Source organism: Nipponia nippon, unplaced genomic scaffold (assembly GCF_047370975.1).
Source record: "Nipponia nippon isolate SJK-2023a ecotype South Korea unplaced genomic scaffold, ASM4737097v1 scaffold_4, whole genome shotgun sequence".
NCBI classification, from domain to species: domain Eukaryota; kingdom Metazoa; phylum Chordata; class Aves; order Pelecaniformes; family Threskiornithidae; genus Nipponia; species Nipponia nippon.
The window spans coordinates 100,285,126-100,297,749 of record NW_028262358.1 but is presented as its reverse complement, the minus strand read 5'-3'; the positions used below and the strand labels follow the sequence as shown (position 1 = coordinate 100,297,749).

General features: G+C 40.9%; 1 protein-coding gene across 1 annotated transcript in view; it reads left to right on the top strand.

Moving 5' to 3' along the window:
- The window catches only part of LRRC1 (leucine rich repeat containing 1), a 103,189-nt gene that overhangs the window by 32,251 nt on the left and 58,314 nt on the right, over positions 1-12,624 (top strand). Inside the window, exon 4 of the mRNA XM_087777107.1 lies at positions 2,149-2,238. Within this exon, the coding sequence (XP_087633233.1) occupies positions 2,149-2,238 (90 nt within the window). The remainder of the gene's footprint in view (positions 1-2,148; positions 2,239-12,624) is intronic.

Sequence of the window (12,624 nt, the reverse complement as noted above, 5' to 3'; positions counted from 1 at the left end):
ATCCCTGTGCCTCTGTAGCCCATTTATGTAGTGAGGATAATAATACCACAAAAATCCAGTAAAGCAAACTGAGGCTGAACTGATGTTTAGATACGCAAGTGGTGAGGGTCACTGAACAGCTTTTCCCCAGGCATCTCAGTGTGCAGTACGTAAAGCTCAGAGCTGCATCTCATGGTATTGAAATCAAAATTGTCTGTAGTAGTGTGCTAATTATTATTCTCCATTTTGTGTGCTGAATAAGGCCTGGGGCCTAAGTAATGTGTTTCCTTAAACAGTAATTGTAATGCACAGCTACAGCTAAGTGGAATTAACAAAAGAGTTGAAAAGCTTTTTAATGGGGTTGAAATAGATCTCATGACTCTTTGTTGACAGTCTAAGGGAATTTTAAAAATTCTTGATAAAGTGGCTCCAAAGTGTGTGCACGTCCTGGAAAACATCACTCCAAGCAGTTTACTAAGTTAGAAAACACAGATACCAGAAGCTGCTTACACATGGTTGCCAGGTATTTTCTGTGATGAGATCCAGAATTTCAGTTTTACCTATATAACAGCATGTAGATTTTGGTACTAATTTGCCCAGGCAGAGTGGGAAAGTCTAGTAGTGATTTCCTTTTCTGTGTGATATCCTGGAACTTTTTTTAGCCATTGATTCTTGTCCTTATTTCCTCTAAGCTTAAAAGCCAGTCAGAGATCTTCCCAATCAATGTCCTACCACTAATATAGTATGTTGCCTCATTGTCAAACTTAATCGTTGATGAACCTGCAGCATTAAAAGTGGCTGACAGACCACTTTTCCAGCTGTTTTCAGGTTATTTCAGGTTTATATTAATAAAAAGCAGGCACATTTATTGTAGATTAGACTGGAAGACCACTATATGCAATAGGTAGGATAGAATAGAATGGTTCCAGTTGGAAGAGACCTACACGATCATCTAGTCTAACTACCTGTCCACTTCAGGGCTGACTAAAAGATAATCAGACCATTTAACTCCAGTCTTAAACCTGTTAGAGCCTAAACAATAATGAATAGTTACAGCGGAGCTCACATTTTGGAGATATTGAGCATGTTCTGTTAATAAGTTCCAGAAAATGACAAACAGTGCAGTATGGAGTTGAGCACATGAAAAGCCCTCCCTGTCTCCCTGTTGTAATTTGTCTTTTTCCCTTTCCCCATCATGGACAGTTGCACTTCCCTGTAGGCGTGCGTCTCCTTTTGGCGAGTTGCCTGCGGGTCATACCCTGTGCCTTGAGCTGAGTGATGGGGAGAGCAGGAACCAAACCACATGCTACAGCTTGAGCTTAGGTTGCATGCTTTGGAGTTTGAGCAGAGGTTGGATGACTGGGCCAGGGGCTTCTCTGCCTCATTGCCCCTTTTACACCATCCTGTCTCCTGTGCGACTGCAAACTGAGCTGCTTGGTGCAACCCGGCTGCCAGCGAGCAGTGGGTCATACAGGACTCTGTCCGTGCGAGGGGAGGGGAAGCTGAGCCTTGCAGAAGACTGACTGGGTGATGGACCTAAAGGCTTTGCAGATGTTTTGCATATGGCTGCATTTTCTAGTGTAAGAAGGGAGGGATTACATGCTGTTGTGTTGTGAACCAGTAAATGTGAAATGCTGTAACAGCGGAACGTTGTCTTCACAGTGAACAGACTGTTTCTTCAAAAAGCAGCAACTGAAGAGCAGCCTAGTAGCTAATATGAAATGGCCATGCTGTAAGCATGTAACTTAAGCCTGAATAAACGTAATTTCTTTAATTATTTTACCATCTAGGTGATACAGGAAAATAATAGTAAAGGTTTTTTTTATATTTTTTATTTTTTTTTTTTTAATTTGTTAAAATGCTTAAAATATTCTCAAGCCCGTTTAAAGTTGCAAATTCGGGGCAGGGAAGAGAGGGGCTAGGAGGCAGGGATATTACCTGTTCTTTGACACCGAAGAAACTTTAAAGTCTGCAAGTAATGGGATTTTTTTTCTTATTATGGTCCTTCGAATTTTCTGAGAGTCATGCTGGAGTCTGGGCATGCCTCCCTCTGTGTGTATTTGCTAAACAGACTCTTGTTTTCCACTACATGTTATCTTTTCCAGTATGTATTACATGAATGTGAATACTTCTGCTGGAAGTCCTTGATTTGAATTAATATTTCCATAGGTTGCCTGAAAGCTTTCCTGAATTACAGAATCTAACGTGTCTTTCAGTAAATGACATCTCTCTGCAGGCACTACCTGAAAACATTGGGAAGTAAGTTGTTTTTTTTTTTTTTATACTTTATTACTATCTTAATTTATTTTCTCTTTATTGTTATGCCTATTGTATAAATGACTCGCGTAATTGTATGTAATATACCTATAAAGTTATTTTACAGGTCTGTGCTTATTTTTTATATTCTTTCCACTCTGAGTGATCTGTTTAACAAAAATCCTTTTGCCTTTTTACTTGACATTAGCAGGCGAATGCAGAATCAGAAGCATGTGTGTGTATCTTTCAACTCTGTTCTCCAGGATTTGGAGTAACTTGGAATTGTAGGTGCAAAATTAAATAGGTGTTTTGCGATGCAGATCTGACCTTTTGCTTTCCTTTATTGTAGTAGACCATTGATCCATTATTGTGGACATGTGAGATGGCTTGCAGCTTAGCTCAAAACCAGACAATTATTGGCACAAGAGCAGATGGGTAAAAGCTGGCTGTGATCAGGATGGACATTAGAAGGTTCCTAACTAAGGAGCAGTCTGGTTCTGAAAAAACTCCAGTGGGAGCTGTGGAGATGAAAACTCATGGAAGAGCTCTTAAGATGAAATTTGATAAGCTTTTAAGATGTGTTTGTTAACTCTGGCAAGTAGAGCAGGGTTGCAAGGACAGACTTCCAAAGTGGAGACACATGGGAAGTAAAGTGAACGTTGTTTATCTGTCTCATTTTGACTGAAATGAACATCCACACTTGCAGAAGGGAAATCTCTCTCCTCTTAATGGAGAGAAGGGTATCTCTTCCAATTCGAAGAAGAGGTAATTCCATATCTCCTCACTTGAATATGTGCTGGTTCAGATCAAAGGCTCATCTAGCCCAGCTTCCTTCTACAGTTGCAGTAAGTAGATGCCTAGTGAGGATTACCAAGAAAAGTTTGATTACTCCTCTTTCCATCCCCTGACAGTTTCTGGTTCAGAGGATTTCCTGAGCTTTGCATTTCGGTTTGTCTAATTGGTAGCCCATAATGAATCTCTCTTCCACATACTTGTCCAGTATCTCCTTGAGCTTATGTAGACATCTTTAGTATTCTCCCAGGCAGATAGCTGCACAGGTCTGTTACCCATTGCATTGAATTGTTGTTGGTGGTTTTTTTTGGTTTTTTTTTTTGAGCCTCGCTCTACCTACCTTGCCTATGACCCCTAGTATTGGAAGAGGCAGTGAGCAGCTGATCCCTATGCACTTGATCTGCCGTTGATGCCTTTGTAGTTTTCTATCGTATACCCTTTTTTTTTTCCAGGCTGAAGAGTCTAACTTGCTACTCCAGCTTCAGAAATAGTCGTCACAGAACTTAATATCTGTGCTTTAACTCAGAAGAATTATGGTTTTTTACTTTTACTGGGAAACATACCATTTCACAGAATTTGAAGTTTCTTGCAGCACCTGATTGATCTCTATCTTTTTTTTTCTCCCTCCTGTTTTTTTTAATCTGCACCTGCCTTTATGGTTACCTTGCCCACATTGTTGTTGTTAGTTGCTGTGTACTGAACCACTTCCGTCTTTCTTCAGAAAGCTACAGTAACTCAGATGTTGAGTCATTAGTATCAGTAGAGGCCTGTTAATCTTAGACATCCTTTCGTAAAGTGGAATATTTCTAACATGGATTCTTTGGGGAGTCAGCATAGTCCCTAACAGTAAAACCCAACTGTTTCTAAACAGAGGAGTCCTCCAGAAGGGATCTTATTATTCAAAGCTCCTGCGAGGCAGTCAAGTTCAGACTGGCATTGCTTTAGCCACTTCCCATGGGTATGAAAGCTGTCAGCTGGCACCACTCCAGCAGCAACAGAAATAGAAAATGTCTTTTGAAACCTTCCACAAGCACTGACAAGTACAGCTAACGTGCGCCCGGTGACTATGGCAAAGTCTTACCTAAAAATTGCATGGGCCGGGGCCTTTGTGATATTCTTCCTTTTCTGTAAAAGTTCACAAAACTTTTCATGCGATTTTTTGCAGCACTGGCAACTAGAGAACAGGCTTGTTCAGACTTTGTGGTTACTGAAAACCAAGGCCAAAAATTTGGGATCCTGCCTGATTCTGAAAATGAATAGAAGAAACATGACAAGCTGAAATGATTCCCAAAGCATGGGGTGGACTGCTGCTTCGCAGACAGTAGCTAGAGGAAGGTTGCTGGCTTCCCTGAGAGGTCACTGGCTGCGGTAGCTCTGGCTTCTTGCTTGTCCTGCCTGTCATTTGGTAGCGTGAGTGGTGATAGCCTCTGTTTTGGAGCAAATGACTAGAAACAACTTCGGTTAAAATGAGGATACCAGACATTTGTAGAGATGTCAATATGTGGAGCTGTGCAAGAATAAGGGTAAAAAAAATGCCTGTTTATTGATCCTGAGCAGTCCAGGGAAATGCTGTGATACTATTTCAGCCCTACGTGAGCTGTTGCAGAACAGAGCAGTTGTAACCTGTCCTCCCTCAAAGTCTGTATCTGATTCCCGATATTGAAACTCAAAACCAGGGGTCCTCACTTGCTTTGGGAGGAGCCACATGCTTGTCCTGGTGGTCTTGGAGATTCCTCCTGGAGGGCTAGACTTCTGTTCAAGTCTGACAGGCTTGCTTTGATCTGGGAGGTGCTCCCAGGTTAGCTATCTAGAATGCGAATATTGTATTTCTACAAAAACACTTTAATCTCCTTAGTAGAAATTTCTCCTATCAGATTTATGCTTAAAGAAGCAGAGACAAATGGCGTGGGCCTGTCGTCTTTGGCTCATCAGGTATTCATGATAGGTGGGAATATGGGCTAAAGATGCATGCTTTCCAACTCAGAAGAATATTAATGTAAACATGAGGGAAACTCACAGGATGCCCACCCAAAATGTAACTGTTCCTGAAGCCTGTTGGGGAATGTCTTGGCGATGGAGAGAAAGGGATCCTGTCTGGTTCCAGTTGGCAATTATTGGGAGGTCTTGTTTGTAGCCAGTTAGAACTGCAACCTGAAGTTCTTATGGGTCACTTACCTCTGAGAGTGAATTTTATCAAATTTTTAGCATTAGATCTATAAGTAATAGATTAATTTTTTTCAGTCTGGCTACCAAGAAGTGCAGCTTTCCTTTTTTAGTTCACAAAATTTTCATCATTTACTGCAAGGGAATTTCATGGTGCAGCCAACTGCGTTGTGTTTGGTAAAAGCAGTGAAGTGCTCTGTGTCTTCTCCAAAGGTTGTCTACTTGTGCTCTTCGTTCCCTTCTCTATTCTTTTCCCTCTGCACTTGCTGAGACCCCAAAAATGCTAGGAATGAGAAAGAAAGTAATGCTAATTGTGTCTTTCTGGCTGAAGAGACCCAGTAAGGCTCCTGGAGGTGTTTGGATAAGTTTGCAAATGCCTTACTGGAGTTTCTGTGTGCTTTGGATAATAATCCGTGGTGTTACTTGATGGAATAGGCTGGACCTAGATCTGTCAAATAGTGAGCAAACAAATATATATTGGTGACTTATTCTGCTACAGTTGGGCTTGTTTTGGGAAAAACTTGTGTTGTGCTTGTTGTGTGTCTTCTGTCTTCTGGCCACTAGAGTATGTGGAAACTTAAGGAAATGCATCCTAAATTCTCAGTCTTATACTCTTGTCTGGGAACCTGCCTAATACAGCCAGTGAAATCCCTAATTCATCTTCATGTAGTACAGTGATCAGTATGTGCTTAGGGTCTCTTTCTTTTTTTTAAGCTACCTGCTTAAAATCTTGTGGCACTGCAAATTTGCCCTACTGTCTTAAATGGGGAAAGCAACAAAAGTAATGGCAAATATTTTCCAAACAGCAATACTTTGAAGGTTAGCTAGGAAGCTCTTCCTAATGGCAGAGAATAGACTTGAATTGCCTTGCGGTGAACCATTTGTGGAAGTGTGTCTTCCTCATGAATTTGGATATCCAGTCTGGTTTTCACATGGTGTGATGTAGAAGATGAATGCCAAACTTCAGCTTCACTGTCCCAGGCCAGTGTCTGAACTTGTTCAAGCCATTGATATGTAGAGTTGCTGTTAATATTTTTCCCGTGCCTTTAAAAATTCTTCTGCATAGACTTCTTATATTTTTCTTTTCCTTTGTGATGTCAAAAGGAGTATTTTTAAGGGTCCCATCTGGATGTTTGAAGAACATAGGCAAGGCCTCCCTTGAACCATTTATCTTTCCTCTTGCTTGTGCGTAGCTATGCTCAGCATATGTCAACTTTTCTTCTTCTGTGTGACCACTTCAGTCTGCATGTCCAGTGCTGGTATATGTGCTGAAAGTTTTCCCTTGTTAGATGAAGCATTCCTCTTTTAAGCTCATGTGTTGTTTTAGGGCATACTAGAAAGATGCGTGACACACTGCTTTAGGGCTTGATAACAGACTAGATGTCTTAATATTAGCAGTGCTATTTTTTGTATTTCTCTGTGATTTGTGTTCTCTTGACTCGTGGTGTGGTTGCTATCTGGAGTAAAACAGTGAATGCTAATGCATGTGAGATATTTTAGCTAATAATTAGGTGGGTGCAACTGGGAGCAGGAGTTGTCCTGTTGGCTAGTTGAACCATTTGGAGAAACAAGTTACACAATTAAGCTGTGAGTGGGACTGTCTTTACAGTGTTTCTCGGTCTAATGAGAGCAGATCTAATTTCCTTGCCTATTCTGCAGGACCATGTGTGTCTGTAGAGCTGCCCATCGAGCAAGCTTAACCTGTTCTTCCCAGCGTGGGTAGCATTTAGGAATTTCCCCTTGCTTCCAGGATTTTTCTTCAATACTTCCTTATTTGTGTAACACCCAAAACACAGGGCATGACTTTTTTTCTGAAATTAAAAAAATAGAATATTTATATGTAAGGGTATTTGGGTAAATCAGGGTGTTTTGTCTGTAAGGCTTCCTAGGGCATACCTTACAGTAATATGAATAATGTAATGTCTGTCTGTCCCCAGCACCTTCTCTGTCCATTTGTGTCCATTCTGTAGCTTTGGCTTCAGGTTTAGTTCACCACCACCAGCCCACTGTGATGTTGGCTTTTTACCAGCAAAGATTTGGGAACTTAGAGATCCATAGAGTGCTCTCATGGCTTAATGTCTAGAAAGAGAAAAGAGATTGTGTCAGCTTTGGATGTTTGTTTATTTATTTGTGGTTCTTAGGCTTGAAGGAAGTCCAGGTACCTTCTTTAGAAAGCCTTTTATGTGTGCCTCTGATGTTTAATCTAGCACTGGACTCTCAGATGGGTGCTTCACAAGGAATCGGCCCTAACAAAAAAAAAACCCAGTCCTTTCAGCATGAAGTGCGTATTTGAAAAAGACAGTTATCTGTCAGACTCTGTGAGGACAACAAAATCAACAAGTGTCTTTAATGGCTGAAGCGAAGTGCAGTGCTTCACTACTGTGCTTTATATTATGATTTAAAGCCTGCTATCCATCAGCACATCAAACATTTAATTCATATCCAGTTTTTAGCTTTCACCATATTTTTCAGCAGTCTTGTCTGTGCAAATAAAAAAGCTTTCCTCTGCCGTACGCAATCTTTATTTTTTTTTTTTTATTCCCTCCACTCTAAAATGTATAGATGGTCTCCTACTTGGACATGATCTCCAAATCCTGAGGATTCAACAGAAGATCATAGTAATAATCATGATTTGTAGTATCCCCATCATTCACAGCCTCCCTCCCCTGCTTTGTTTCAGAGAACTGCACAGTCTGCGATGCAAGAAAGTAGAATAGCTTTATTTTAGCTTTAGAAACTTTTGATGTGGGGAGGGGTGAATTTCTTTAGATGGGAAGGATATTCTTCTGATGCCGATGACTGATGAATCTGGTTTACCCCCAAGCTGCAAGCAGGCTGAATGGATATGTGGACCTTACTACTGAAAGGGAATTACCAGGTAAGCAGAGAAATTTTCCTCTTAACGTCTGCAGCTAGCAGGTAGAACGCTGAAATGGGCATTTCATTATGACAGTGAACATAATGAAAAGAATAGAGCAAATGTTACTGCACTTAGGAGCATTGTTTTGCGGAAAGATTTGTTATAGGCATGCTTTTTAAGAGTTGTGGAACCACAAATATCCAGAGATTTCATGTTAGAGAAACAAAGTCACTGAGCGTGGTGATTTTCTATAGATATGTGTGTTTAATTCTAGAGGTTTTGAAGTTTTTGGCAACTTGTGAACTCAGAATTTTTAATGTTGATCTGAATAGGAGTAGCTGTAGAATAAAAGATCTTCAAAGGCAAGGATGATGTGCTCAATGCAGATGATCCAGAAGCAGATCTGAATGGCATGCTTATTCTGATAATGGATTCCTGGGCCAGCCCACGACTGTTTTTCTTAGTGTATGCTAGGATGCCTCAAGTGTAGATTACACATCTGGTAGCATCACACAGAATGCAAAATGCCCTCAAAATTGTGTGGAACAAGACAATGTAATTCTGTTTTAAGGTTTAGCATAATAATGTCTGATTAAAATACAATCTTACATGATACAACAAAAGTGATGGGGAGGCTTATCTTGCGAATACATAGAGGGAGGACTGTTTGTAGGTGGTCTGGCTAGGCTGATATAAATAGTATTAAAAGCTCTCACTCTGGCTTATCTGAATTTAGCATGACAAGTAATATTTACAGAGTTTGAGTAGGTAGAGCATTCGGTGGTAATCACAGCTGTTTGCTAAATGGCAAAACTGAATGTTAAGGAACTTTAAAGTTTATTTCAGGAACACTGTTTAACAATGTAATAGTGAATGCAGTGCCATCTGGCCTTTGAATAAAAGATGTTGCATCTTGTATGTTACACAAGGAAGAAATATTCAACATATATTTAGCAATATTTTTTTGAAATAAGGTGATTCAATTTTTTTATTAAAGTCGTTGAAGATTGACATTGCGTGAGTGGAATGGAAGGTATTTAAAAACGAAATCTTGTTGTAATAGTGAATTGGCTTAGCCTCCCCGACCTGTTTCAGTAGTCTTGATAAGTAAATTGGAGAATGTTCAGTTAAAGCATTCAAAAGTGAACAGGCTGAGCATAATTACAAATCTCTCTTCTTCTTAATGATGCCTTTTGAAGGTCATAGGGAGTTCAGTGTTCCTGTCCATTTTTTGGACCATGCTTGTTGCTGTGTGTGAGGGAGAGAGAAAGTAGAACCGATCTCAGCAACTTGAAAACCAAGCTTATGTAGAAAACTAGACTTAATTAGCAGCTTAGACTACCTCTGTTACATATTTAGGGAATTCCTTGGCCATAAACTGTAGAACTTTCCTCTGTTTTTAAAACTTGGATGTGACTTGTACTACTGGCTGTCTGTTTAGTCTTTCCTCCAGTTAGTGGCTGATAAGATCCTAATGTTTTTTATCCTTCTGTTTTTTACTTGTGGAAGATCTGTAGCTTTTTACCAGCCAATTAATGGTATTGACAATTCAATTCAAGTAGCTGACTAAGCAAGTGCTCATCCTCTGGCTTTCAGTGTCTTTGCTGTTTAAGTCTAGGATGGCAAAATTATCAGCTTTGCTTTCTTTTGTGCCTGTCCAAGGAAGGAGTATTTTTCCCCCATAATTTGTGTCTACTTCTCCCAGCTCTGTAGAAGATGGCAAGTATTAGGAACATAATGCTTACTTTCAGATTTTTATACCAGAATTGTTCTTGCTAGTATGCTGTCCTGCTTGTCAAACTCCAGAAGTAGACTGCTAAGGAAAGCCTCGTGTGCCTTCCCCTTGCACATTATACACCTAAACTAGAAAGGAAGGAATAGCGTTTAACTTAGATACGAGTTACTTCAAGTTGCTTTGCCTCCAAAAAGGAGGAGGAGGAATGCTCTCAAAGATGACTTCTGGAAGAGTGGTCTTTAACAATACTGGTGAGACATAATAACAGTTTCATCAAAACTAAATCTAGTTACCTTGCTTTGCAGTTGTTTTTACAGCATCCCTTATATTCCAAGGTAGAACCGTAGGACTTCACGTGTGTGAAGATAGTTTGCTTTGAAATGGATAGGTACACTCATTTAGGAAATTAATACTTCCTGTAATTTCTGGCTCACGTAAGAATTTCTGGGATTCAGTAGCTTGGAATTTGCAAAAATCTCTCTCCCCTATTGCATGGTGTGGGCATAGTCTCTCTCTTTAAATTTTATGGGATTGATCTTACAAAAATTCATTAGTGCTCTTCTTTATTATTCATACTGTAAAACAGGTTTCCATAAGCAAAAGGTAACCAAACAAAGAGGCAGGAGACTGGTTAAAGGTGACATTTGGAGAAGGGGGGGGGGAACTTTAAGCTTAAGCTAGACTTTTTGGAGAAATAATTTTCTTGAGAAAAGGAAACTAGCTGCAATGCTGTACTATTTGTAGGTTACTGTATAATGGATATGAATTTTCAGGTTCTTTCATGATAACTTTGTCTAATTATATGCCAGCATTAAGCAGTAGTTGGAAGCAAAATAAGCATGTAGTTTTGAACCTTTTAAAAAGGAGGGCCTATAGACCATGAACTACATGGTTGTATGTTAACAGAACCTTAGGAAATTCAGGAAGCATAATCCTTCCCTATAAGGCTAATATTGCTTTTGTTGCATTGGAAATGTCATTACACCAAAATTCCACATGGAGCTGGTTTTCCAGACACTGAGGAAGGATGTGGTGCTGGCAGGTATAGTAACAGTGTGTGGGTGAAATAAGGCAGACTCAGGGAAGAACTGAAGCGGTAGATAGCTCTGGAAAGGGGTGCATGCTACAGAAGTTCTTGAAACCACCCAAGTTTAAGCACCTAATTTCACAGAATCGTAGAATGTTTTGGGTTGGAAGGACCTTTAAAGATCATCTAATCCAACCCTTCTGTTGTGGGCAGAGACATCTTTCATGAGATCAGATTGCTCAAAGCCCCATCCAACCTGACCTTGAACACTTCCAGGGATGGGGCATCCACAGCTTCTCTGGGCAACCTGTTCCAGTGCCTCACCACCCTCACTGTAAAAAATTTCTTCCTTATATCTAGTCTAAATCTACCCTGTTTAGGTTTAAAACTGTTGTCCCTTGTTCTGTCACTGCAGGCCCTGCTAAAAAGTCTCTCTCCATCTTATAAGCCCCTTTTATATATTGAAAGGCTGCAATAAGGTGCCCCCAAAACCTGCTCTTCTCCAGGCAGAACAAACCCAGCTCTCTCAGCCTTTCCTCATAGCAGAGGTGTTCCAGCCCTCTGGTCATTTTCGTGGCCCTCCTTTGGACCTGCTCTAGCAGGTCCACGCCTTTCTTTTTCTGGGGACCCCAGAGTTGGACGCAGTACTCCAGGTGTGGGGTCTCATGAGAGCAGAGCAGGGGCCAGAATCACCTCCCTCGACCTGCTGGCCACGCTTCTTTTGATGCAGCCCAGGATATGGTTGGCATAGAAGTTGGAGTTTGGAGACTGGTCTTTTCAGGCTCTTTCTGCAGTCAATGATACAGTCAAATGAAGAGAGGGTGAGAGAGAGAAGCTTCTTTTGGGAGTGACTTGGAACAGGAGCCTATCCCAAAGGTATATGCTGTACCTTCAAATACTTAGGGTCTGAGTCAGTGGCATTTTGAGAGCTGCCTGGTGTCTGCTTAACCCTGTCATTTCCTTGGGGAAGAAAATCTGCAAAACGTCAGGTTCTCAACGAATTGTCAGTCTGCAGCTAGAAGCCCTGTGGGATGGGAGTAGCTTAACAGCATCCTGTCAGATGAGTGACTGGTTGCCTAACTGGTGTGTCCTGGGCAGGGTCATCCACGTTACTGGTAGTTTTATTTGGGCAGTGGGGATGGGTTGTAATATATTTAAATATGGCTAGTTTCATGCATTTTGTATGCTGTTGTCAGAGTACCACAGTTACCTTCTCATCTCTTGGAAGACCCTTGATAGACAGAAAAACCAGCATGTTCCTTTTTTTGCATAAAAAAGAAAGAGTTGCCTAGATTAAACTCCCTTCCTTCCCAGTCTAGTGGCACGATGAACGTTTCGAAGTGTACGTGCTGTGTAGAGATGCGGAAGCAGGCATTATCAAAGTAACAGTAATCTTCAGATGCTGGCCCAGCGAACTGACGTCCTTTGGAACTGGTGGAAGTAGCCAGAATGTGGACTTTCTATCTCATTTCTGTATGCTGCATCCTTGGACTGTGTTCTGTGGCCATCGCTACTGCTGCATAAAAAATGTAATACCAGACCAAATTCAGAATCTGTACTGTGTTCTCACCTTAGCCGTCCTTATTGTGTAGGACCTTCCCTCGTTCTGTATAAATAGGGGGACCTTGCCCATTCTCCTGTCTTTCCCTCCTTTTACGGTCTTACAAACATGAGGAAAAACTACATTTGGGATTTTACATTCCCCTAACCAGCTGAAACTTGCTGGAAAGGGTGCAGATGGGGCCATGCATTTCTGCAGGTGCTTCAGATCTTCATCTCTTCCAACTTTGCTTCCTTGTTTCCCAAAGCCTG